The 24,866-nt window shown below is 37.8% G+C and overlaps 2 protein-coding genes across 2 annotated transcripts; one reads left to right on the top strand and one right to left on the bottom strand.

The window, feature by feature from the left end:
• The first annotated feature begins 304 nt into the window (after positions 1-304).
• On the top strand, positions 305-23,306 carry sec23a (Sec23 homolog A, coat complex II component). Its single transcript, XM_079442816.1, has 20 exons — positions 305-393; positions 1,693-1,928; positions 2,110-2,167; positions 3,453-3,539; positions 3,702-3,938; positions 4,027-4,106; positions 4,818-4,962; positions 5,502-5,660; positions 6,162-6,277; positions 6,569-6,692; positions 6,809-6,889; positions 7,002-7,091; positions 14,341-14,447; positions 15,278-15,431; positions 15,540-15,617; positions 15,702-15,863; positions 17,621-17,707; positions 18,122-18,277; positions 21,674-21,739; positions 21,910-23,306. The coding sequence occupies exons 2-20, from the start codon at positions 1,708-1,710 to the stop codon at positions 21,997-21,999; spliced, it is 2,298 nt and encodes a 765-aa protein (XP_079298942.1). The 5' UTR covers positions 305-393; positions 1,693-1,707; the 3' UTR covers positions 22,000-23,306.
• LOC306885946 (adenosine receptor A3-like) lies at positions 9,122-12,792 on the bottom strand (the record flags this gene model as incomplete). Its single annotated transcript, XM_079442772.1, has 3 exons — positions 9,122-9,317; positions 10,335-10,488; positions 12,099-12,792. The coding sequence occupies 3 exons, from the start codon at positions 12,790-12,792 to the stop codon at positions 9,122-9,124; spliced, it is 1,044 nt and encodes a 347-aa protein (XP_079298898.1).
• Positions 23,307-24,866: the final 1,560 nt, after the last annotated feature.

Here is a 24,866-nt window from a genome sequence, read left to right as displayed (position 1 = left end):
ATGAGTGTGAAAACATGCATACTTCACTGCATTTCTTTAATGCATTGGTAAATTTTAATGTTATTTTGATTTGTTTATTAGAAAAGTTTCCTTTAATTCTATTTCCCCTAAATAAAATTAATTTTAAAAAGTATACGTTAATAATAGTGGAAATTAACATGTTTTCCCCTAATATAATTAATATATAATTTTTAATATTTATAAATGATTTAAAAAAAAAGATACAGTGCTCAGTGTATAATTAAACTCTTCAAATGAATTATAAAATGAGTGTCGGCTCTTGACGTGGCACCGACTCCATGTTGAGCTGCTACGTCATCAGCTCGGGAGCGCGCTCGAGCCGTGAGCGCGCTGTCACTGAGTCTCTGAGGAGACACTAAATCAAGGCTTCAGGTGCGTCTAAACACTTACTATTTACAAATAGATGATCGTATATATTACGTTAATGATCCGGTAACTGATGTGAAGCGTTAGATGGACTGCAGTGCGAGAACTCGCGGGTTTAAAGGGCATTTAGCTTGAAGTCGGTTGACTGGAAGCATCACAAGCAGGTCATCGCAGGGCTGTTTACTGAAATGTTTGATCGGATCAAATCGTTATAAAGTAGTTGTGCTGCTCTCAAGCTGTTTTCACGTTGATGTAAGCTTATTTATATATTTCTTATGCTAAGTTATCGAACTAGCTTTCTGTGGCTAATTCGGGAGGGTGTGCTGACGCCCTCAAGTGGATCCATGTAACGTTACTTCAAGTAAACTAAACTAAACTTATAAACTGCAATTTATTTTATTACCCTAATATTTATTATAAGCTTATAATTTTGGAATAGTCACTTATTTGAAAATTGGGCAGACTGTTGCATTGCGTACTTATTTTGTATCTTAATATTTCCCCAAATGTGTTGTAACTGTCAAAACATTTGTATTTTTAACAAACAATATTGTTTTTAATATGTCTCCTACTTCATTGATTTGTGTTCTTCTTATAATTTTTGCTGCTCATCTGCAGCCAGGGGATCTTCAAACTGGGGTCCAGGAGAAACTTTAGAAAATGCATTGCATAACATTCATGATCATATTAATGATGATAAAAAACAACTAAATAAATCAATGTTATATTTAAAAATTAGCGTAATACAACAATCCACTCTGTGAATAAACCACTTTAAAGTCAGTAGGAAAGCATTTTTGGCATATAAAAGTACACATCATAAAAATAGGCAAAATACTAATAAATAAGAAAGCAAATAAAAATACAGATAATACTATATTTTATAAGTTTAAATATAATTTTTAGTATATTGAAATTTTTTCTAAAAGAAAATATAAAGCTGTCTTTATATTTTAGGAAAGTGGTCTGTGGTTTGAAAACCCCTAGTATACGATTCAAAACCTAGTGAGCTGCCTACCTAGACAGCATTTTTGGGCATCATAGTCACCGTCAGCCTGATACTCAAAACTGAGTGAGCTACCTACCTAGCTACCTATTTGGCATCATAGATGCTTTCTGAACTTGTATCTCTTATCTCGTTCTAGCTTTGAATGATGTGAGATGTGACATTATAGTTTGCCCTGTGTCCAAAGGGTAACGATGAATCAGACTGTAATATATACACAGATCAGATTGCATGTCTTATTTAAATGCATCACCACATACTTTTCTCTCTCTTATCCATAAACCCTGTTTAACTGGTAGATTCTAGAGGGTGCTATGGCAACCTTCCAGGAGTTCATCCAGCAGAACGAGGACCGCGATGGCGTTCGCTTCAGTTGGAACGTTTGGCCGTCTAGTCGTCTGGAAGCCACGCGTATGGTGGTTCCTGTGGCCTCCCTGTTTACCCCGCTGAAGGAGCGGCCGGATCTTCCCCCGATTCAGTACGAGCCGGTGCTGTGCAGCCGGGCCACGTGCCGAGCTGTGCTCAATCCTCTGTGGTAAGTCTGTTAAGTCAAAGCAGACAGCATAATGAGTTCACAGATGGAGGATCTACTTCTTATCCACTGCAGTAATTTCCAAATAAACACATTTATTATGAAAGCTGGATACATTATTTGTGATGCCCTAATATTATTATGCTTCTGTTTTTTTTTTTTTTTTTCCTGTTTACACAAACAGTCAAGTGGATTACAGAGCAAAACTCTGGGCTTGCAACTTCTGTTATCAGAGAAATCAGGTAAAGTCATTGCAGTTTTGAAAAGTGTAGAGCTGCAACTAGCGATTAATGAATTAATCTGTAGATCATCTCCTCGGTTAATCGGATGTAAAATCCAAATATGTGACCCTGCACCACAAAACCAATCATAAGGGTAAATTTTTCAAAATTGAGATTTATACATAATCTAAAAGCTGAATATATAAGCTTTCCATTGATGCATGGTTTGTTAGGATCGGACAATGTTTGTCCGAGATACAACTATTTGAAAATCTGGAATCTGAGGGTGCCAAAAAATCAAAATATTGAGAAAATCGCCTTTAAAGTGTCCAAATTAAGATCTTAGCAATGCATATTACTAATCAAAAATGAAGTTTTGATATATTTACAGTAGGAAATTTACAAAATATCTTTACGGAACATGATCTTTACTTAATGTTAATGATTTTTGGCATTAAAAAAAATCAATAATTTTGACCCACACAAAGTATTTTAGGCTATTGCTACAAATATACCCCAGCGACTTAAGACTAGTTTTGTGGTCCAGGGTCACATATGCTTTTTTTAATCATAATTCAAAAATCAGCATTATAAAATTAAACTTATAAAATGATTTCAAAATTAAACATTGTTTAATTTTTAACATTATAGGGGTTACATTTGAACAGGTTGTTTACCATTTGAAATTAGAAGTTAAAATTAATAAATTAAAAATTTTAGAATTATGGCGCTCTGTCTGTTTGATGCGCATATGTATGTCGATGCTCATTCACTGAAGTGTGTGAAGTTTAACAGAGACTCACTTGCTGTCAGGATGAGTCTTTATGCAAAAATGGAAATAACTGAATGACAGATAAGGATAAAACTGTGAGGGGAAAATGCATTTCAAAAGCAAAAGCACACACATCTACCAGAGAGCCTGACAGGGCAAGAAAATTTAAAATATATGCTTTTGTTTGAAATACTTAATATGATGCATTCTTATGTTCATGACAAGTTGGATCATGCTCTTTTCCCACAAGCAGCTCACTCTACCTCCTCTCGGTTTTCCAGATTTTTTACATAGAAATTCATTATTTACTAGTAGTATAAAGTGTTGTTTGTAAAGTGACTACTGTAAAGTGATATTTGAAAAGTGATGTTTTATATGCAGAGTGCACAGATGGAATTAATTGCTAATCATATTCGTTTTTGATTATTTTTATTATTGACTTTATCAGTTAATGGTTGCAGCTCAAGAAAAGTGCATTGCAATTTTAAGTGTCAATTAATTAATGGCAAAAACAATATCCATGTCCTGTCATAGTTCCCACCAACTTACGCTGGAATATCTGAGGTCAACCAACCTGCTGAGCTTCTTCCACAGTTCTCCACTATCGAATACGTTGTCCAGGTAAAGCTTTTAATTATTCACCTTTCATGGCCATACAAATACTGAACCCTAGAACTGGATGCATAAGAAATAGTTACTGATCTATCATAAGGATTGAGATAAAGATCACTTAAAATTCATGAATGGTAAGTTTCATTTGTTGAGTCTGTTTCTTTTCTGTAGCGTGGTCCGCAGATGCCCCTGAACTTCCTCTATGTGGTGGACACATGCATGGAAGATGATGATCTGCAGGCACTGAAGGAGTCACTTCAGATGTCCCTCAGCCTGCTGCCTCCCACTGCTCTGGTGGGCCTCATTACATTTGGACGCATGGTCCAGGTTCACGAGCTGGGCTGTGAAGGCATCTCTAAGAGCTACGTCTTCAGGAGCACCAAAGACCTCAGCGCTAAACAGCTTCAGGTAGTTTAAGATAATTTAAGATACAGGTGTTTGACTAAACTTGTCGGCCCAAATTATAATATTTTAATTTGATAAATCTTGTGTACAGGAGATGCTTGGGTTAACTAAACCCGCTGCAGCACAGGCAGGCCGAGGGCCACAACAGCCTGAGGTTCCTTCTTCAAACAGGTGAGCTAAATATGTTTTATAGCTGCTTTGCACATTTAAATCTTCAGACTGTATAAACAAATAATTTGCATAATCTATTTCTCATATTTTTAATCTATCTCTGAAGTTGAGTCAAGTCAGTTTTATTTATATAGTGCTTTACACATTATAGATTGTATCAAAGCAGCTTCAGAGTGATAAACAGTGATAACAGAATCATTAATGCAAACTTGATGAAATATGAGACAAATTCTGCTGTAAACCAGCTCTAGTGCCCTTATTCAGCTCAAGTAATTTCAGTTTAAAAACTATGTAAAATTAATCAATTATAAAACGAATTCAGCTATAAACAGCTCTGAAGAAGACAATTGTGTCATGATTCAGCTCAAGTTCAATGTTGATTCGATACAATCTAATAACAGTGTCGAAGTTGCAAAATCCGTCCATTATGAACCAAATTTAATTCAGCTATAAAGAATCTCCACAGAAGACAATAGTGTTGTCATCCAGAACAATTCATTTCAAGTTTAGTTCTCTGATAATGCATTAAGTGTATTTTAAACCCCGATTAAGCAAGCCAAAGGCAACAGTGGCAAGGAACCATAACTCCATCAGGTGGCAGTAGTAGAGAAAAAAATCTTGGGAAACCAGCCTCAGTCTGGGGACCAGTTAAACGAACCTATATGAATGAAGACGGTGTGATTTATGGTGATTGATTATGTGTGTGCTCAGGTTTCTTCAGCCAGTACAGAAGATAGATATGAATCTGACAGATTTGCTGGGAGAGCTGCAGAGAGACCCCTGGCCTGTGACTCAAGGAAAACGACCACTGAGATCACTCGGAGTAGCTCTTTCCATTGCTGTTGGTCTGTTAGAGGTGACTATCATGATTTATGTTATCTTCAATCATGGTCTGCTGTGATGGCAGCTTTGCTACCAGCTGCAGTTACTAAATTATATGTTTACAATACCAGTTTGGACATGTCTTCTCATTCTTTATTATTACTATTTTCCACACTTCAGACTAACAATAAAGGCATTAAATCAATGAAGTAACACAAATAGAAGTATGGGAATTATGTTGTGATCAAAACGTATATCTTCTTCAAAGTAGTTTTGCACATTCTAGATGTGCTCAAACTCAACATAATGAAGTGCATCCTGTGATGCTTTTTAAGCCGCATTGAAGAAGTTTCCAATATATACTGGATACTGATTGACTATTCTGCTCAAGATGCATATTTTGTAATGAAAAGTTTAGTTAAAAAAAAAAAAAAAACTATGTAGGCGTACTAATTTTAAGCATTTAAGCTGAAGCCGTTTGGCTCAAAAGGTTTTTGAGATCATAGAATGTATAAATTCATTAAAGTGTGTCCAAAGCTTTGTGCTTATTAATTGTTTCCCTCCCTCTTGTAGTGCACTTTCCCTAACACTGGTGCTCGCATCATGGCTTTCATCGGTGGGCCCGCCACTCAGGGTCCGGGTATGGTGGTAGGAGATGAACTGAAAACGCCTATTAGATCCTGGCATGACATCGAGAAAGACAATGCCAAGTTCATGAAGAAAGCCACTAAAGTGAGTCTTCCTGTATTTGTTGTCTGTATGATGAAGTACCCACACACTGGTGATACTAGTGATTTCATAAAGATTGAGTATCTTGAAGCTTTACTGGTGTGTGATGGGTCACAGAGGTGCATTGGAAAGTTCAGAATTCAACTGACCTTTGCATTTTCAAGTGAAAGTTCAGAGCAGAACACAGTAATAGCAGTGTGTTATTTTCTGGAAAAACAACTGCATGTTTTTTTCATACAGCGTTATGTGTGAAAACTGGCAATCAGCCAGTTCTATCCTAATTCTTACCAGATTTGAGTTTATGTCTACATTTATGCATTAACCACATGTTTAGCCAAGTGCATTCAAGTTAGACGTTTTATCAGATCTTGCTTTCCCTAGGAATTGAACCCATGGCCTTGGCTTTGATAATGCCATGCATTTCTATCGGAGTTATTCCTATTCTGTTTAAAGTGTAAATGTTGTTTCTGTACACATTTAAAATAGTACTTCATTCCCTTGTAGCACTATGAAGCCTTGGCCAACCGTGCTGCCGCCAATGGACACATCATTGATATTTATGCATGCGCTTTGGATCAGACAGGATTACTGGAAATGAAGTGCTGCACCAACTATACAGGGTAAGTGATTCAAAAAAGGTTTTCAATTCAACACAAAATTGTGTTTCAGCATAATGACAGTGCTTGTGTAGAGATTTGAGGGGACTCTGGTGCATATTAAAACGCTGAGAGTCAGGAAACATAATACTATCCCCAAGATTTTCAGTACGAGCAAACGCTTAATTCAGAAATGTGTGAAATAATCTTTCTTTGCCATTATGTCGTTTTAAGGATTTTTATACTGATTTCAAACTTGCAATGTCTTTGGACTGTCTTCAACAGTACATCTTTATGCTTTTGTGTAAATGGCAGGGGTTACATGATCATGGCAGACTCTTTCAACACATCCCTATTCAAGCAAACCTTCCAGAGAGTTTTCACTAAGGACGTGCAGGGCTGCTTTAAGATGGCATTAGCAGGGACTCTTGAGATTAAGGTGGCTTGCTTTTCTTTTTATATAATTGTTCTGTTGTCTTGACTGTTTTAATTCTTTCATTATTTAATTGTGCTATATGTGGGTTACCGTACAGTCTTATTAAACTATTATTTCAGACTTCAAGAGAGATAAAGATTTCTGGAGCAATCGGCCCGTGTGTCTCCCTGAACGCCAAAGGTCCCTGTGTGTCAGAAAATGCAAGTACTCATCTATCTTCAATTAAATAGGCTATACATTTTTTCTTAGGTTCAGTGTTTTCCCTGGCAATGTCAAGAACATACTGACATTAATTTTGACTTCTGCTTGTAGGAAATAGGAACTGGCGGAACAAGTCAGTGGAAAATTTGTGGACTGGATCCAAACACCACTCTTGCATTCTACTTTGAGGTCGTGAATCAGGTACATCAGAGTAAAATTTGTTAGATTTTCTTACAATAACCATTGTCATACATGCTCAGAAGCTAGCTTTGAGACTGATGCTCATGGATTACTGCATAAAATAATTTTGACTTGTCCCTCGGCTTGCAAAAAATCCAAATTTCCAAAATGTTTATGTATTACCGTGAAGCAAAAATTGGCCTCAGAGTATTACAAAAGTCACAGATACAGTGGCTGTTGAACCTGGTGTCAGATTGCATGTAGATTTCCATCTTAAATGCATGTGTTCCACTAGAGGGCAAACTTTCCTCATTCATGGAATTGTTTTTTTAAACTGCATTTCAATTTAAAGAATTACTTCACTGCAGTAGTACTTGTATATATTTTAATGATTCTCAAAAGAAAGAATCGTAAATGAATTATACCAAAAATTGGACTGTATATTGAGAAACATGGTGTGAAATTTTTACAGAGAATAATTTGGAGGTTAGTCTCCTTTTCACAGTTACTCATTTTATATTGTCATTCTGAGTGTGCGGGGTCTTAAAGGAATAGTTTACTCATAAATGAAAATGTGCTTGAAATTTACTCACCCTTAGGCCATCAAAGATGTAGATGAGCTTGTTTCTTCATCAGATTTGGAGACATTTAGCATTACTTCATTTGCTCACCAATGGATCCTCTGCAGTGAATGGGTGCCATCAGAATGAGAGTCCAAACAGCTGATAAAACATCACAGAAATCCATACAAAATCCATAAAGAAATCCATACACAGTCCAGTCCATCAAATAACATCTAGTGTAGGGATGCGTGGTATACTGGTACTGGAAAAGTACCGGTATATATTATATTTAAAACGGTACCATATCATAATTTTGCTCAATTCGGTATTTCATACGCTGCTGTTGCGAAATGCACCAGTGCTTCACAAATTGCTGCGCAACCGGTAAATGTGACAACAGAACAATGCGATGGATCAAACAGATGAAAACTAATTTAAAAGTTAAAATTAAATCTGAATTTATGAATGATGCACTCACCTGTCGATCTCTTAATTCTCTGAAAAGATCAGGATGAGCAAGCGACAAATGCTTAAAGATTTAATGTGTTGTCTCTGTGGAAACACATGATTTATAGCAACGCTTGCATACAGGTGCAGTAAGGTCAGTTCCTTCACCTTTGTCATCTGTTTTGTATGCAAAGTAATGCCATATTTCACTTCTACTGTTCTCTTTATTTATTAATTTCGGGTGCGTTGAGTTTTCATCTGTTTGATCCATCGCGTTGTTCTGTCACATTTACCAGTTGCGCAGCAATTTGGGAAGCACTGCCACCTACAGGTGCATTTCGCAACAGCAGCGTATTAAATACCGAATTGAGCAAAATTATGATATCATATCGTTTGAAATATGATATACCGGTATTTTTCCAGTACCGGTATACCCCTACATTCACTACAGAGGATTCATTGGTGAGCAAGTTATGTAATGCTAAATTTTTCTCCAAATCCAATTACACAGTTACAGTACAGTGAATAGTAGTTTTAGCGGTTGGTGTGAGCTTTTATTTAAGAGAACCATTTTTACGTTGCTAGTGAAATGCGTAATTTCAGATTGCGTCATCAAAATACAAATTGCAGTCAAAGTCAGTCATAGATGCAGTTCCTGAAAGCAATTTAACTGTGATTGGCAGTTTCAGATGCTGAACATTTTAGAGGCAGGTTTTATTTCACAATCACATTGTCCTTAGAGCATTCATTAAAAGAAAAGAAAAAAAGTGAATCACTGTTTGTGTTCAAGTCACAAAAGAAAACAATACATATTTTCTGAAGCAAAAGTTAATTTTTCTCTTCTTCAAGATTCTTTTACTGTAGAATATTGTACAAGGTTTCTTCTTTCTGCATGAAGTCTGTTTACATCATAAGCAGTGAAATTGCTTCTGGTTAGCTCCACCAACCCAGTGTCCTCTTGTGCTGGGGTGAAGCGATGCTGCTGATGCTTATGATTATTTCTACGCTATTCAAACCACCAAAGGTCAGTGAGGGTCGTGCTCAAACCAGCGTGAGGTCCTGTTGGGGTTGGTTGTTTGTTTGTAGTGCTGGAGGTACACTGGGAGCTGGTGAGGAGGAGCTGTTGCTCTCGCGGCGTGGCTGTTTGGTCGTGTACTGGGAGAGGGAGTTTTTACGATGATACTTAAACATCTGCTGGATTTTATTCAGGCTTTTGCGCAGCGCTGCTCTGTACCTCCTGAGAGATACAAACAAGGTCATGGTAAACCTCCCACATACTTGCAAGCTCTAAGAATCTAAAAAACAACCACATATCAATACCATGCTTCATAGCCACTCCGTGTTCTGTTTCTAGATGTGGCCCAAATTGGCCATTGAGTTTTTACCTCCACCTTCCTTTTCCAATCCTGCCCCACATTCGATTCCTGCCACATTTTATTTACAAAACATTATTGAATGTGACGGGTATTAATATGGGCTGCCACATCTGATAGTTAAAAGGCCAGGAAAGTCTTAATCAACAATAAAAAAGGTAATGTCTCTCCATGATTACATTTCCCAAAATAGAGAGCTTCTTTTCAGGGAGAATGTGTTATGGATGTCTTCCTTCTACCTATCATGACATTAGGGATGGACTGTATGACCTTATACTTACAGTAATGTCTTACAGTAATGATATATATTACAATATAATTTACCCTTGAAAGCATAAGAGATGTCTTACCGAAGCTGCATTTATTTGATGAAATATACAGAAAACGTTAATATTGTAAAATACTTTTACAATTTTTAACAGCTGTTTTCTATTTAAATGTTAATTTGAAACATTTCTTGTTATCAATGCTGAAAACAGTTGTGCTGCTATGCAATATTTTTGGTGAAACGATGCATTTTGTGTCCAGTATTTTTTGATGAATTGAACGTTCAACAGCATTTACCGGTATATATTAAAGTTTATAAAATAAATTATTTTAATATTATTTTAAAATATTGTCCCTTTTGGTCAATTATTGCAGCCTTGATGAATAGGAGACATTTTAAATAAATTTTTGACCCGAAACCTTTGAATAATGGTGAATTTTATTACACCAGAGTGTGACAATAAAACAGTGAAGTACATATAAAATGGTATAGGTATATAAATTGTATAGGAGACACAGTCCAGCCCTATTTGCTTCGTAAGTGACACACTTGCCTTTTACCCTAATTCCATATGATGTGTATAAGAATGAAAATGGTGTACTTAGTTGCTTACGTTTGAGTCATGGAGTTGATCCATGGGTTAAGAGCTGAAGTGAAGAGTACAAGCCATGTGGCAACAGCCGAGGCAAGCTGCGGGCTCTCTTTTCCCGTCAATGTCTCATAGAAGCAGATAACGATGTATGGCAGCCAGCAAACGAGCAGGCACACTGTCAACAACACGCACAAATCACATGACGTGGTTAAAGATTTTTTGGACAAGCTTATTTCATTAGCTCAAGAGGAATATCGACTTGAACTGTCTGGAGGTTGTATTGCATGTGTGATGTATTTTGCTAATTCGTTTTTCCATAATCTACCTGGACCCTTGCTGTTGTTTTTCTCAGTCTCCAAAGACAGAGGAATAAACATCATGCATTTAAAATAATTAGGTTGATTTTAAATCGAATGAATTACATTGAGTTAAATCACAATTATTGCACAGCAATTCATTTTGCAGTTAAATCTGCTAGTCTGTGGGTTAGTTGTTGGTCTACATGCGCTCACAGACTGATGTCTTAAACCACTGTAATCTCACTAACTTTATTCTATAAATTTTCTGATTTACATAACCAGTCAAAAGTTTGGACACACCTGCTCATTCTTTATTATTTTCATAATGTGGAAGAAAACTTTAAAATAGAACAAAAGGAAATAGCAAAAATATGGAAATTGTTTTATCTTTTTATTTTTTAGCTTCTATGTATAGATTCCAGCTCTGCACACCAACTTCGTGAAGTGCAATATGGGTTGCTTTTTAACAGCACTGAAGTAGTATGCTGGATACTTGACTGCTTTTCCTTCCTCTCCTGTCCAAGTCATCCATTAAATAAATTCAAGTTTTAGTTTTGAAAATAAATTCATACATAGACATTTTATGTTTGCCTGCAAAACTAATTTGAATCATTTAAGGTGAAGCCTGTAATGTTTTTAAGGTCATGAGAAACATAAATGGTTACATAAAGTGTGTCTAAACTTTTGACTTGGTGTATTTGGAGTCATTGGCGCAGTACTCAAGTCACAAATGAGGTCTCTATAATATCTCAAATGTTTAGCTTAAATTGCTCAATTGTTTAGTTTAGAAAAAGAAAAATTGTCTTTAAAAATGAATCTTTTCTATACTTGCAGAAGGTTCTGTAATTGTTATAGTATTACTGTACACCAAAGTTTGGGGTTAGTAAGGAATGCTTTTGTTCCGTAACGATGCACTAAATTGCCCAAAAGTGACTAAATATAATGTAAAACAAAATATTTATATTTCAAATAAATGCTGTTCTTTTGACATTTTGTATTTATCAAAGAAACCTTAAAAATGTATTATAGTTTGCACAAAAATTTTAAGCCATAATAAGAAATGTTTCTTGAGCATTAATCAGCATATTAGAATGATTTCTGGAGGATCGTGTGACACTGAAGACTGGAGTAATGATGCTGGAAATTCAGCTTTGATCACAGGAATAAATTACATTTTAAAATGTATTCAAATAGAAAACAGTTTTACTGTATATTTGATCAAATAAATGTAGTCATTGAGCATTAGAGACTTTTCAAAAACATTTTTAAAAATCTTACCGACCCCAGACAGTGATAATATATGTGGAAGCTGGTGGTGTTCTGTGTGTTTGTATTAAGCATGAAGCAAGTCTCCATATGTCAAGGAAAAATGATTGTACCTAATCAAATGATGTTAGAAAGATTATCACTTATTGAAAATCCAAAACACTGTGGCAAATCAAACACAATAAAGCTGCTTTATGCCCCCTGATTTAATTACGCTTACCTATGGTAGTCACCATTACTATGGAGCTTTTGAAGTAATTACTGGCTGGAACATAGAAACAATGGTCTTCGTTACAAACAAACGTCCCTCGTCGCACCTGGTTCCTGGCTATATACACTATGTATCCATACACGGAGCACATCAGTACAATGGGAATGATGATTCCCACCACCATGAAGAGCATGTTGAAAGCGATGCTGGACGGTTTGAAGTTGGGTACACAGAGGAACTTTGTCTCGCTGTAGACGTAACTTCCAAAACCAAAGAGTGGCAGAGCTGCGTTGAGGATGCTGTAGACCCACACCACTGCGAGGATGATTTTGGCCCTGTACGCTGTGAAGATCACTGGGTAGCTGAGCGCGAAGCAGATCTCTGTGAACTTGTCGACAGTTGCCCAGGTGAGCGAATGGATTGAGGCGAGCTGGAGCAACAAAAACAGAAAGCCGCTGCCCTTGCAGGTGGCGCTCTTACTGGGGTAGCTCTTGACTTGAAAAAGGCTGTTATGGATACCGAAAGGGATGGTGGAGACGCCCAACGCCAGATCGCATAGGCAGAAGCTTAAAGTGAGAAGCGAGGTATCCGTTTGCAAACTCCGATTGAGTGACACCACCAACAGTAAAACCAAGTTCCCCAATACGGAGCAGATACTGGAACCGATCATCAGCGCCGCATAAACCACCGCCGTCCACTGCATGTTTACATGTGCGTTCAAATGTAGACATTTACAAAGAAGGACGCAAACGCTCATTCAACAACAGAGATCGCACTGGAAGCTGTGGAAAGAGGAGGTCACGTTATCTGTGCCAAACCACCAGGGAAGGTGTTGCTTTATGGGAGGAGTGTACCTCATGCTGATCTTCAGGAGTAGAGGATCAACCGCACTTCACCAAGCACTGATCTCTTTGGGGAGAGTTAGTCAAACCCCCCTCTGCCTTTACTATCAGCACCTGCCTCAGCCAGTTCGAAAATGGCAAACATGCTGCCTTGAGAGGCAAAACTATGTGAACAGCTACAATCACATGTAGCGAGGTAAATAAAGCATCTAACATTTAAAGAGTACGTTTCTGTGGACACAGGGTGCACTGGGAGGCTGGAGCTGCACTGCTCTGCAAACACGACGCTTGAGATTCAATATCCTCTCTGTTGTGGTTGCTGCCGAATTTATGAGCCGTTTCATGCTCGAGTGTTTTTTTAGTATAATTGGCAAGAAGCATGACCCTAATGCGGTATAAGCCTTAATCATTAATTAAGGCTTCGGTGCCTTTACCCAGAGCTTAAGCCTTCCTTCCAGTTATAACAGTTATATCCTGTTACACGTGTTGTTTTATATGGGCATTAAACAGTTTTTGGATTACAGGTTTTTTGGTGGTTATGCACAAGCCATATTTGCAATACCTTACCTGGACTTAAATGTTTAGTCAAATATAAATATCAAAACTTACCAATTACTTCACAGTTGCTGCCAGTTTCCTCCACTGTGTAAAAAAATAAAGCAAAGTAATTGTGACTCTTTCTCACAATTTGACTATTCTAGCAACTGCAAGTTTTTTTCTTTTTTTTTTTGCGAGCTTACATCTCACAATTCTTTTTTTTTTTTCTGATAATTCTGACTTATTTTCTCAGAAGTGTGAGATGTAAACTCGCAATTGCGCCAAAGTCAGAATCGTGATTATAAAAAGTTAAAACAATTATTTTTTCCAGTGGTGGAAACATGCTCTTAAGTTCACCAAGGTTGAAAATTCTGCTTTGGCATTACAGGAATACATTTTATTTTAAACTGTATTAAAATAGTAATATTGTGAAATATTAATACAACCAATACAACTTTTTTTCTTTGTTTTTAAACCAATATATGCAGCCTTTGTGAGCATAAGAGACTTTTTAAACATTGCAAAGTTTGGAATATTGATGATTTTTTCATAGTAGTGTTTATGCAAGAAATTCATAGGATGACTTCTTGAGGAGTGGAACACTGTGGCTTTGCTAATGCTTTCAAACCCTCTCCATTTGTCAAATTCTTGCTCAACTAATGGTGTTACTTTGGGTGAGACAATCTATAAGTTGTTCAGTGGTGCATTAGTTAGTTCATCCAGACAATAACAGATTGGTGCCAGGGTGGTGGGAATGTTTTGGAAACCTGTTTGAATGCAACCTCTTATCTTTGCAATAACATTTCATGGGTTTGTCTTTAATTTTGTTGAACAAAATATTGAACAGTGTTCTGTCTTTTCTTTTTCCTCAGCACAATGCTCCTATCCCACAGGGTGGACGTGGAGCCATACAGTACGTAACGCAGTACCAGCATTCTAGCGGGCAGAGGCGCATCAGAGTGACCACAATTGCAAGGAAGTGAGTGTTTTCAACATTGATGATAAGAAGAAATATTTCTTGAGCAGCAAATCAGCATATTAGAATGATTTCTGAAGGATCATGCTACACTGAAGACTGCAGTAATGATGCTTGAAATTCCGCTTTGCATCTCAGGAATAAATACAATTTTAAAATAGATAAAAACACAAAATAGTTATTTTAAATTATATTTTTGATCAAATAAATGCAGCCTTTGTGAGCGCACAAGATTTCTTGCCAAGCCCAAACTTTTGGATGGTACTGTAAGGCTTTTGTACATTAGAACTTCTGTTCTACTTGATTGGAACCCGAAATGTCACTGAGACACAAGAACCGATAAAGTCCACAAAGTGTCCACTTTGTTCACTATACATTTGAGTAATAGTACACTTGGCAAGAAGAACTAGGGGGAAAAAACCTTGCAGATTGTTCTTATAGATTGTGCGTTCAGGTTTGGACGTTATCTTTGTACATCATCCATTTGTTATTCTCAACAATCACGTACAGTTTCCATGACAACTCGAAGAAGCTTCCACTTTTAGAACATTGCATTTGTTTGTCAGAATCGATGCACATCGTAAACGTAAATTTGGTCTTGGACAAAGACTAATGCACTGCTTGTAGCTTTCAAACATTCTAAAAGTGTTTTAAGTGCCTGAAACATTACTGAGCTCTTTGACTCTTTTCTGTTCTGTCGCCTTAAATATACATTTTAGATTTCTTTTTTAACATGCAGACGTGAGGATGACTCAATGTGAGTCAGACCGATGATGCAAAAGCTTGTGTTTGAAGGTCACTGTGCTATAACATGTTCTTCACATCCTCTTCAGCTGGGCTGATGCGCAGACTCAGATCCAGAGCATCGCTGCATCTTTTGACCAGGAAGCCGCTGCCATCCTCATGGCCCGCCTGGCCATCTATAGGGCCGAGACAGAGGAGGGCCCGGATGTTTTGCGCTGGCTGGACCGACAGCTCATCCGCTTGGTGAGTCTTTCTTTCAGCACTTCTTCTTTTAGCTGGCACTTACCTAGTATAATCAGTCCTTCGGTATTAGGGATGCACAATAATATCTCTATTTTCTTTCATTTGCAGTGCCAGAAATTCGGAGATTATCATAAAGACGATCCCAACTCATTCCGTTTCTCCGAGACGTTCTCATTGTATCCTCAGGTACGTTCTTTTTGTCTCACGCTCTGAGATTACACTGAATCTCACTTTACAGCTAAGTGAAAATGAGATCTTTGTCTTTGGCAGTTTATGTTCCATCTGAGGAGGTCTCCATTCCTGCAAGTGTTCAACAACAGTCCTGATGAAAGCACCTATTACAGACACCAGTTCATGAGACAGGACCTCACCCAGTCTCTGATAATGGTACAGCCCATCCTGTATGCGTACTCGTTCAACGGGCCACCAGAGGTAAACATCCAATTCTCCTCCCACTGCACATTTAATGTTTGCTTGGTTTGACGGATCAATGAGGGACTTTATAGATGGAAGATTCATGCATGTTTTTCAACACATGAAATTGTAATTTCCTCCAAATTGTTAGAAATGAATGAATATATGATGCATATAAACTTTTTTTCGCCATGCCTATATTTAAAATATATTTAACATTTTAAAATGTAATTTATTTTTATGATGGAAAAGCTGAATTTTTCAGCATCATTACTCCAGTCCTCAGTGTCACATGATCTTTCAAAAATCATTCTAATATTCTGATTTGGTTATTTATAATTCTTATAATTAAGCTGTGCTGCTTAATATTTTTGTGAAAAGGGGAATATATTTTTTTCAAGAAAAGGCATTTTTATATACACTCAGCGGCCACTTTATTAGGTACACCTGTTCAATTGCTTGGTAACACAAATTGCTAATCAGCCAATCACATGGCAGCAACTCAATGCATTTAGGCATCTAGATGTGGTGAAGACGACTTGCTGAAGTTCAAACTGAGCATCAAAATGGGGAAGAAAGGGGATTTAAGTGACTTTGAACGTGGAATGGTTGTTGGTGCCAGACGGACTGGTCTGAGTATTTCAAAAACTGCTGATCTACTGGGATTTTCACTCACAGCCATCTCTAGGGTTTACAGAGAATGGTCCAAAAAAGAGAAAATATGCAGTGAGCGGCAGTTGTGTGGACGGAAATGCCTTGTTGATGTCAGAGATCAGAGTAGAATGGGCAGACTGGTTAGAGATGATAGAAAGGCAGCAGTAACTCAAATAACCACTCGTTACAACCATGGTATGCAGAATACCATCTCTGAACGCACAACACATCGAACCCTGAAGCAGATGGGCTACAGCAGCAGAAGACCACACCGGGTGCCACTCCTGTCAGCTAAGAACAGGAAACGGAGGCTACAGTTCACACAGGCTCAACAAAATTGGACAATAGAAGATTGGAAAAACGTTGCCTGGTCTGATGAGTCTCGATTTCTGCTGCAACATTCAGATGGTTGGGTCAGAATTTGGCGTAAAGAACGTGAAAGCATGGATCCATCCTGCCTTGTCTCAACTGTTCAGGCTGGTGGTGGTGTAATGGTGTGGGGGATATTTTCTTCCAAAGTGAAACTAGCTTAATAAATTTTATTGATTTTGTTTTATTTATATATTTTTTTTTTAATGAGCTTAATGAGTCCTCAAAGTCCATCACGTGTCATGATTTTCATTGAATGTGCAGTGCAGTGTCATGATGACTGTGCACTTGTTGTCCCCAGACTCAGATTAAACAGTGTTCTGTTTAATTAGTGTACTTTGATCTTTTGTTCTTATTTTTGTTCAAGCTCATGTTATTGTTGTCTTGAAACCTTTTTGCAAAGGCATGGTACCATTTGTACTCAGGAGCATAGAGGTTGCACATATTAGCGCACAATTGTTTTTGAGAGAGAGGGAGGACGCAAGAGGCAAATTTTCTAGATAGTGGTCTGATGGTCTGTACTGCTTGTTCTTCAGTAGCAGTGAGTTAAACAACATCAAGGTGATGATACAATGTGCAACTCAAACTGACATGCGTGTATTTTTAATCTGTTTTTAATGGAGGGCTTTATGTCACTTAATGTTTTCCCCTGACACTGGGACCAGAAGGGGGAAGTTCTAGGAAAGATGTTTATCACTGCATCTAATTGACAGTGGCAGTCTAATAATGGGCTTTGTTTCCTGTTTTTGTAGCCTGTGTTGCTGGACAGCAGCAGTATCTTGCCTGACCGCATCCTCCTCATGGACACCTTCTTCCAGATTGTGATTTACCACGGAGAGGTAAGATGTAAAAATCACAGCACATGTTCTGCCTTCCGATTGCACGGCGGTTTGTTTTTCCATGTGACTGGCCAGATGTTAGTTTAAAGCCAAGTCTTTTTAATTTCTTCAATAATTAAGAATGCAGTCTGCTTTCTTGGTCTCGGTCTGAACTGTTCAGTAATCTGTGCAAATGAAATCTTAGAGCCACTGAAACAAATTTAAACTTGGCCGCGTTTCAGAGGACAGACATTTTCTGATGAAACACTTATAGGTGTCTCGCTGAAGTACATGCTAATGAAGTGAAATTTTAAACAAATGGAGTGAGATGTTCCCTTAGAGTCACATTTACTAGCGCTAGTAAACAAGATGAATATTCAGATTTGGCACCTTTTTGGATGTCTTCTGACAGATGCACTGTTTTCCCTCATGTAGACTGTGTCTCAGTGGCGTAAAGCCGGGTACCAGGACATGCCTGAGTATGAGAACTTCCGTCACCTGCTTCAGGCTCCTGTGGATGACGCCCAAGAGCTTCTGCACACTCGTTTCCCCATGCCACGCTACATCGACACAGAGCACGGCGGCAGTCAGGTACAGAGGACGTCAATAATTATGAGGCACTCACACTAAACTAAACGGGTTTATTTCTTATTTTTCAGATCGGAAAATCAATCAATAGACTGACAGAATTCTTAATTTTCATATAATGTTAGCCAACATATTAAAACACAAGTCAAAAACAATAGTAAAGTTTATCAAGTTTCATAATAGCATTAAACGGCTTTTAAAAATGTACTTCATGTTGGTTATATTGTCTAAAAACAAAACAATGCTCGTTTCACTTACTCAGACCATGCGCATTTGTTCAGTGAATTTAATATTTTAACGTGGTCTGGCGAAAGACGGGACTAGAGGTGATTCTGCACGTGAAAGAAAAAAAAAAAAAAAAAGTGCTCGAACTGAAGTCACAGGCACGCAGAGAGTTAACTACAAGCAAGCAGACAGTTTCGAAAAGAGCCTGGAAATCCCGCACCACCACCGAAGTGAGTAATGGATGGCGCAAATGGGATCGTGGACCGCAGCGACGGAGGGTTCGTGTTCGTGTATGGCATGACTGACATTTGCTGGCTTTGGCTAGCCTCCAAGCTAACGCATACGTGCCTGTATTGAATATGATTAGTTATATGATAGAGTTATTGTAAGCCAATTTGACACTACAGTTTACACACAACTTTTCATTTCCTTCTAATTCAAAATAATCCCACACCTTGCTTGTCTTTCGCGTGGTCATTTTGAGCTCGCCACAACTGACATGAAGAAAACGCATGCGAGGTCTGAGGTAAAAATGTAGTTTCCGCCCAAATACGCTTTTACAAATATTTGTTTATTTAAATATTTCTATGTATTTTTCAAAAGTTTTATTTTAACTTATTTAAATTTTTTTTAAATGTAACGTTAAAATGATGGTAATTTGAATTCTAAAATCATGCTTTTTTTTCTCTCGTGTAATCGACTATTGAGTTCAGTGTCGACAAGTAGGAGCTGTACCGACTAGTGGACTAGACCTGAACATCCCTACTAGAAATGTGGTCCTAAAACAGCAGCCTCCGGTATTGCAGGAATAATGGGTTGTTTTTGTTCAGACCAATGCGAAAATCTACCCATGTTTTTACCCTGCAAACACGCAGAGCTGTAAATGTGAACTGGTGGATCGATAAGAAGATAATTCATTAAATATCTAAACGGTAAAATGTGTTTGTACGTTATTTAATTTAAAAATTGTTTAAATTAATATAATTAATACTTTTGACTTGTCCATTTTCTTAAAAACGGTTTAAAGGCTGAAATGTGAAGTGCATCATTTTATACAACTTTTTGTTTTTGTGAAAACATGTATCTGAACTGTAAATCATGCTTTTTGCAGTCATTTTTACAGTTTAATAGTTTACCATAGACATTGCCCTACCCTGCTCATATGGTATTTAATTTTATTTGTGCAGGGCTTAAATTTGAGCTTAAAAATCCTGCAGCAACCCTGCACTATTAAAAGTAAATGTTCTTTGTTGGAATCGATGGTTCCATGACGAACCTTTCATTTGCGCAGAAAGTTCTTCGTAGTGGAAAAAGGTTCTTTTAGATTATTAAAATGTTGTTCACACTTATACAAAATGGTTCTTTTAAGAACTGTTCAATGAAAAGTTATTTTGGGAACCTAAAGTGCAGGCAGTTAACTTCTAGGGTGCCTTTTAACAGAAATAGAGCCTGATAAGTGACGCTACATGGTCAGCAACTGTGCACATGAAACACATGAGAGGCCTGACTTACAGTTGATTCCAATGCAATCGGAAATTAGAATGTTGCTAAAGCCCTGTTCACACTACAAGCGACACGATCCCATTCATTTCAATGGAGAGCTGGCGATTTCTGGCGACACGAGTGATAGCGACCGCATGGGGCGTGTCCAGCGACGTGACAAAGTTCAAAATCCTTCAACATTATGCAAATGAAGAGCAACTTTCAGGAGCGACAGCCAATAGGAAAGAAGACGGTAGAGCTCATGTGATTGTTCTCCTCTCAGCCGTAGATAAACATACGCAATGGAAGAAAGTAGGCTCTGTTTCTCATTCATTTTTGTTTGTATGTACGGATTTGATTTAGATTATATTTAGTCTTGCCTCCAAAATGTTTGTATTTCGCGGCAAGAAACCTGATTCGCTGTCAAGGCAACCAGTAGTGGGAACGCCCACTAGCGACCTCATCGCCAGGCCCTGGCGACAAAAGTCGCTGCTAGTGTGAACGGGGCTTTAGAGTTAGTCTTATAAGCACAGCATTTGGTAAAATAGATAAAAGAGAGGTTTTATTACATTCAATTAGATTTTTGTCAGTACTTTTAAATATATTTATAACAAAAATGTATCTTGACTTTTGGATTACACATTTTTACTCATCTCTCTGGGTTTGGATTGCTCTCTCAATGTCAGATTTGTCAGCACAATGTTTCTGCCTACTTTTTGGCATAGCCTTTATGTTGGGAATGCACCATTGATGCCTTAAATTGCTGTCTAGGTAGGCAGCTCGGTGTCCGCTCAAGTTTTGGAACAGAACTCTCTTAATTCTGGAAAAAATCACAGTGCCATGGTGGAGTATTTCTGTTTTTTTAATATGTAAATGGAATGGCAACAAGAGTTAAAATATAAAAGATGGCAATTTTCAACAAACAGTTCAACTGATTAATTATTTTAATAATAATAGAAAACACAAGCAAATCTTCTGCCAAGTAATATTGTTCATTACACTGACTGAGGTTTATGGTTGCCAAGCAGCATAACAAATCAAAGATCATTCTGTGTTGCAGCCAACATTTAAGTGCACTTGGCTCTTGAATATGGATGTCAACTGATCACAGTTGTGTGTGTGTTTCTAGTATGGCTGAGTGATGTTGAGCTAAAAATGTGTATTTCAATATTTTGATGATTTATTTTATGATCTTTCTTTTTATATGCATGGGGGGGAAATTAACCTTTTTCAGGTTTTTTTGAGCAAATGCCACTTAAAACAATTGACAGGTCTATTAACTGCATTTACACTGTAAACTGTAGGTTTTTACAGCCAGACCTGTCCATTTTATAAAAAAAATAGTTGGTTTGAGAGCGCCATGGCAAACGACAGTTGTTTGAATCAGTAATTTTGCATTAGTCAGTGCAAATATTTATCAATTGCTTTCACAAAACTACCTCCATTTTCTCAAGCCTTGATTAATGACGGCTCAAATGGAAGGTGCTACTTTGAAAAACAGTTGTTCCGACAGCTCTTCAGTCAATTTCTACGCCTGAGCAACTCGCCCTCAGAGATTTTTAAACGGCGCTTGTGAATAAATGACTGTAATGGGTCATCGAGACATGGCTGCTGTTCTGCATATTAATGCAGCATGTGAACTGTTTTTAGGGTCTGAATTTTTATCGAGATTTATTTTCTCTCCCCCTCCAGGCACGTTTCCTTCTCTCCAAAGTGAATCCTTCTCAGACTCACAACAACATGTATGCATGGGGTCAGGTAAGTGCAGTATATCTCACCAACACAAGCACATTTCCTATGTGAGGAATATTGATTAATCTGGTGTGACGAGCCGTTGTTATACAACAATATAAACACGTCTCAGCTTGTTCTAATATTGTTTTACCCACACTGCCGCTGATTGAATCACACTTCCTGTGTTTGTGTAGGAGTCTGGCGCACCCATTCTGACAGACGACGTGAGTCTTCAGGTGTTTATGGATCATCTGAAAAAGCTGGCAGTGTCCAGCGCTGCCTAAGAGCCTCCGCTCTTCAATCTTTTTCTCAGTAACACACAGCCAGCAGGGTCACATTGGCACTGCCCTCAGTTTTCCCCATTATATCATGCATATATTGGGCCTAGATCTTTGCAAAGAGAGAGTGAGTCAATCGTGAAGGGAAGTGTCATTCTTGAATGATTAATTATGACAAAAATGGTAACAAAACTGTTTTAATCATAATGAATTTATTTAGCTATGTGAGTGAACAAGCAACATAGTTAAAGAAATGGTTTACACAAAAATAACAATTCATTTATACTTACCCTCATGCTATTTCAAACCCATATGCTTTTTTTTTTTTTTTTTTTTTTTGGTACCTGTACACAAACTAAATTTTTGGAAGAATTATCTAGACAAAAATAGTCCATATGCTTTAATTCCAAGTCTTCTAAAGCCATGTAAGCTTTCAGTCATTTCAGTTTTTTAGTCGTTATTCACTGCCACGTTGCAGTAGTTTGCTATACAAATGGTTTTTATGTACCATTTTTGATTGTCTTATTTGATTATAGTAGAGTTTAAAGTACTATGCACTAGGAGAGCAAACGTATTATTAAAGGTCATTAATATCCATTATTCAAAAGTAAAGGTCATTAATATTCACTGACCTATGTAATCTTAGTTAATTAAATTAAGCAATAAGCCAATGCTGTTTGTTGTTGATTGCTTCTGCGCACCATTTGTGAATGCTCTAGACATGAATTATCTGACATTTCCTTGTACAAAGCTATTGTATGGCTTCAGAAACCTGGAATGTAGTGCAAAAGTCATATAGATGACTTTTATTGTGCTTTTTTCCTATGGCAAAAACCACAACAATTCTTCAAAAGCTATTTGCCAGGATATGGGCTTGGATCAACATGAGGGCGAGTAAATAATGACTGAACATTCATTATTTGGCTGAACTATTGCTTCGAATCTGATGTTTACGCATACAAAGCTCTGTGATGAGACTTATGTTGAACGGAGGGAGGAAACTCGCTGCACACCTGCAGCAGATACTTTTGTTTGCCTAGTCGAGGAAGGTGAAAGCAGTGCCATTGTAGCCAATTAAGCATGAGAGCTGGAACGCCGCCTCTAGCCAACAGCGCAGAACAATGGCTTATTTTTAGACCTCTCGTCTCGTTGCCGTTAATGGTTTGTGTTTCAGCGCAGGGTTGAATCCCTCGTTCCAAACACAGACTTGCGGAATTTGTAAGCTGCCTTTCTGTCTGTAGCTCTGTTATTTATGAGCTGTTTGTAGCAGTATTGTATGGTTTGTTTCTAATAAAACCGGCTTCGTGATCCCAGCTGGCCTGCAGTGTTTAGATTTTGGAAACCGAAGACCTTCTTTCTGTCACTCTAGCCTTTCAAGTCAGCATCCTGTGGGTCTCAGAGGACACGGAAACGGACTGTGTGTTGTTAAAAGAAGAGTTGAAAACACTCATTTTCTCACCCTCGTGTCATTCCAAACTGCATGACTTGCTTTCTTCTGTGAGACACAGATATTTTGTATCATCTCTGAGCTGTTCTTTTCCATACAGGCTTTGAGGTTCGAAATATTCCTTCAACAGAGCGCAACTATTGCATGTTCCACAAGTGAGAGTTTGGGCTTTTGTGTAAAATAATTAATTGCATTACACAGTCATGAACTATGATAGCACGGTCCAACAAAAAGATTCAAAGATTTCCTTTGAGAAGAATAACTTGGTTTACACCATTTCTGTGGTTGTTTTCACTGATGGCCACATGGGAGCAGCAATTAACTGAGAGCACCGTTTCAGCTGTGATTTATTAGAGAAGTCAAACGTGCCTTGAAATGCAATATTTAAGTGATTTAAACTCTCACAGCAGTTGATCTAGATATTTCACATCCATGTTTTATGGAAAGACAATTACAGATTCATGCCTTAAGTGTTAATTATTTCAGAACGTACCATGTTATTCCCAGTTAAATTTCTCATCTGTCTCCCTGTCCATACTTTTATGGATCATCCTGTCAAACAGGCATGCCAGGGTTTTCATGCTTCTTTGAACACTTCATTAGGCTTGTATGAAAAGGATATTACTTATACCCCCTGAGCACAATGTAATGTATGATCTATATTCTATAATGCATGCTGAAACGCTTTTCATACCTGTAAATTCCTCCTATAGCCATTGATATTTTTTCCTTACACATTTGTTTTCTTCATATATCCTATTACTTTCTTGAATTTAAAAAACCTCCCAGTCTCCCCTTTTCAAAATTGAATCAAAAATGTTATTAAATATTGAAGAACTGTATGTAAAGAACATGCATTACATGTTGATTACATTACACGGGGGAAGTCGTGGCCTAATGGTTAGAGAGTTGGACTCGTAATCGAAAGGTTGCGAGTTCGAGCCCCCGGCCGGCAGGGATTGTAGGTGGGGGGAGGGAATGTCCAGCGCTCTCTCCACCCTCAATACCACGACTGAGGTGCCCTTGAGCAAGGCACCGAACCCCCAATTGCTCCCCGGGCGCTGCAGCATGGCTGCCCACTGCTCCGGGTGTGTGTTCACGGTGTGTGTGTGTGTGTGTGTGTGGATTTGTTCACTACTCACTGCTGTGTGTGTGCACTTGGATGGGTTAAATGCAGAGCACCAATTTCGAGTATGGGTCACCATACTTGACAATACGTCACGACTTACTTTGGAAGGCATGACTTGTAGTCTCTTATTGCAATTGCAACATACAAATCAATGTGTATGTGACGGCTATAAAGTATATCTGTCTTCCAGCGAAAAACAGATATTTATTAGCAACATGAACCCAAATCTGGTTGGCAGGAGTGTCATGATGCATTTTACATGCACTGCAGAATACAAGCAGGTTGCAGACATTGAGA

The sequence above is a fragment of the Barbus barbus genome, assembly GCF_936440315.1.
Source record: "Barbus barbus genome assembly, chromosome: 20".
Lineage (NCBI taxonomy): Eukaryota > Metazoa > Chordata > Actinopteri > Cypriniformes > Cyprinidae > Barbus > Barbus barbus.
The sequence above is the reverse complement of the archived record's forward strand: the minus strand, read 5'-3'. Positions and strand labels throughout refer to the sequence as shown.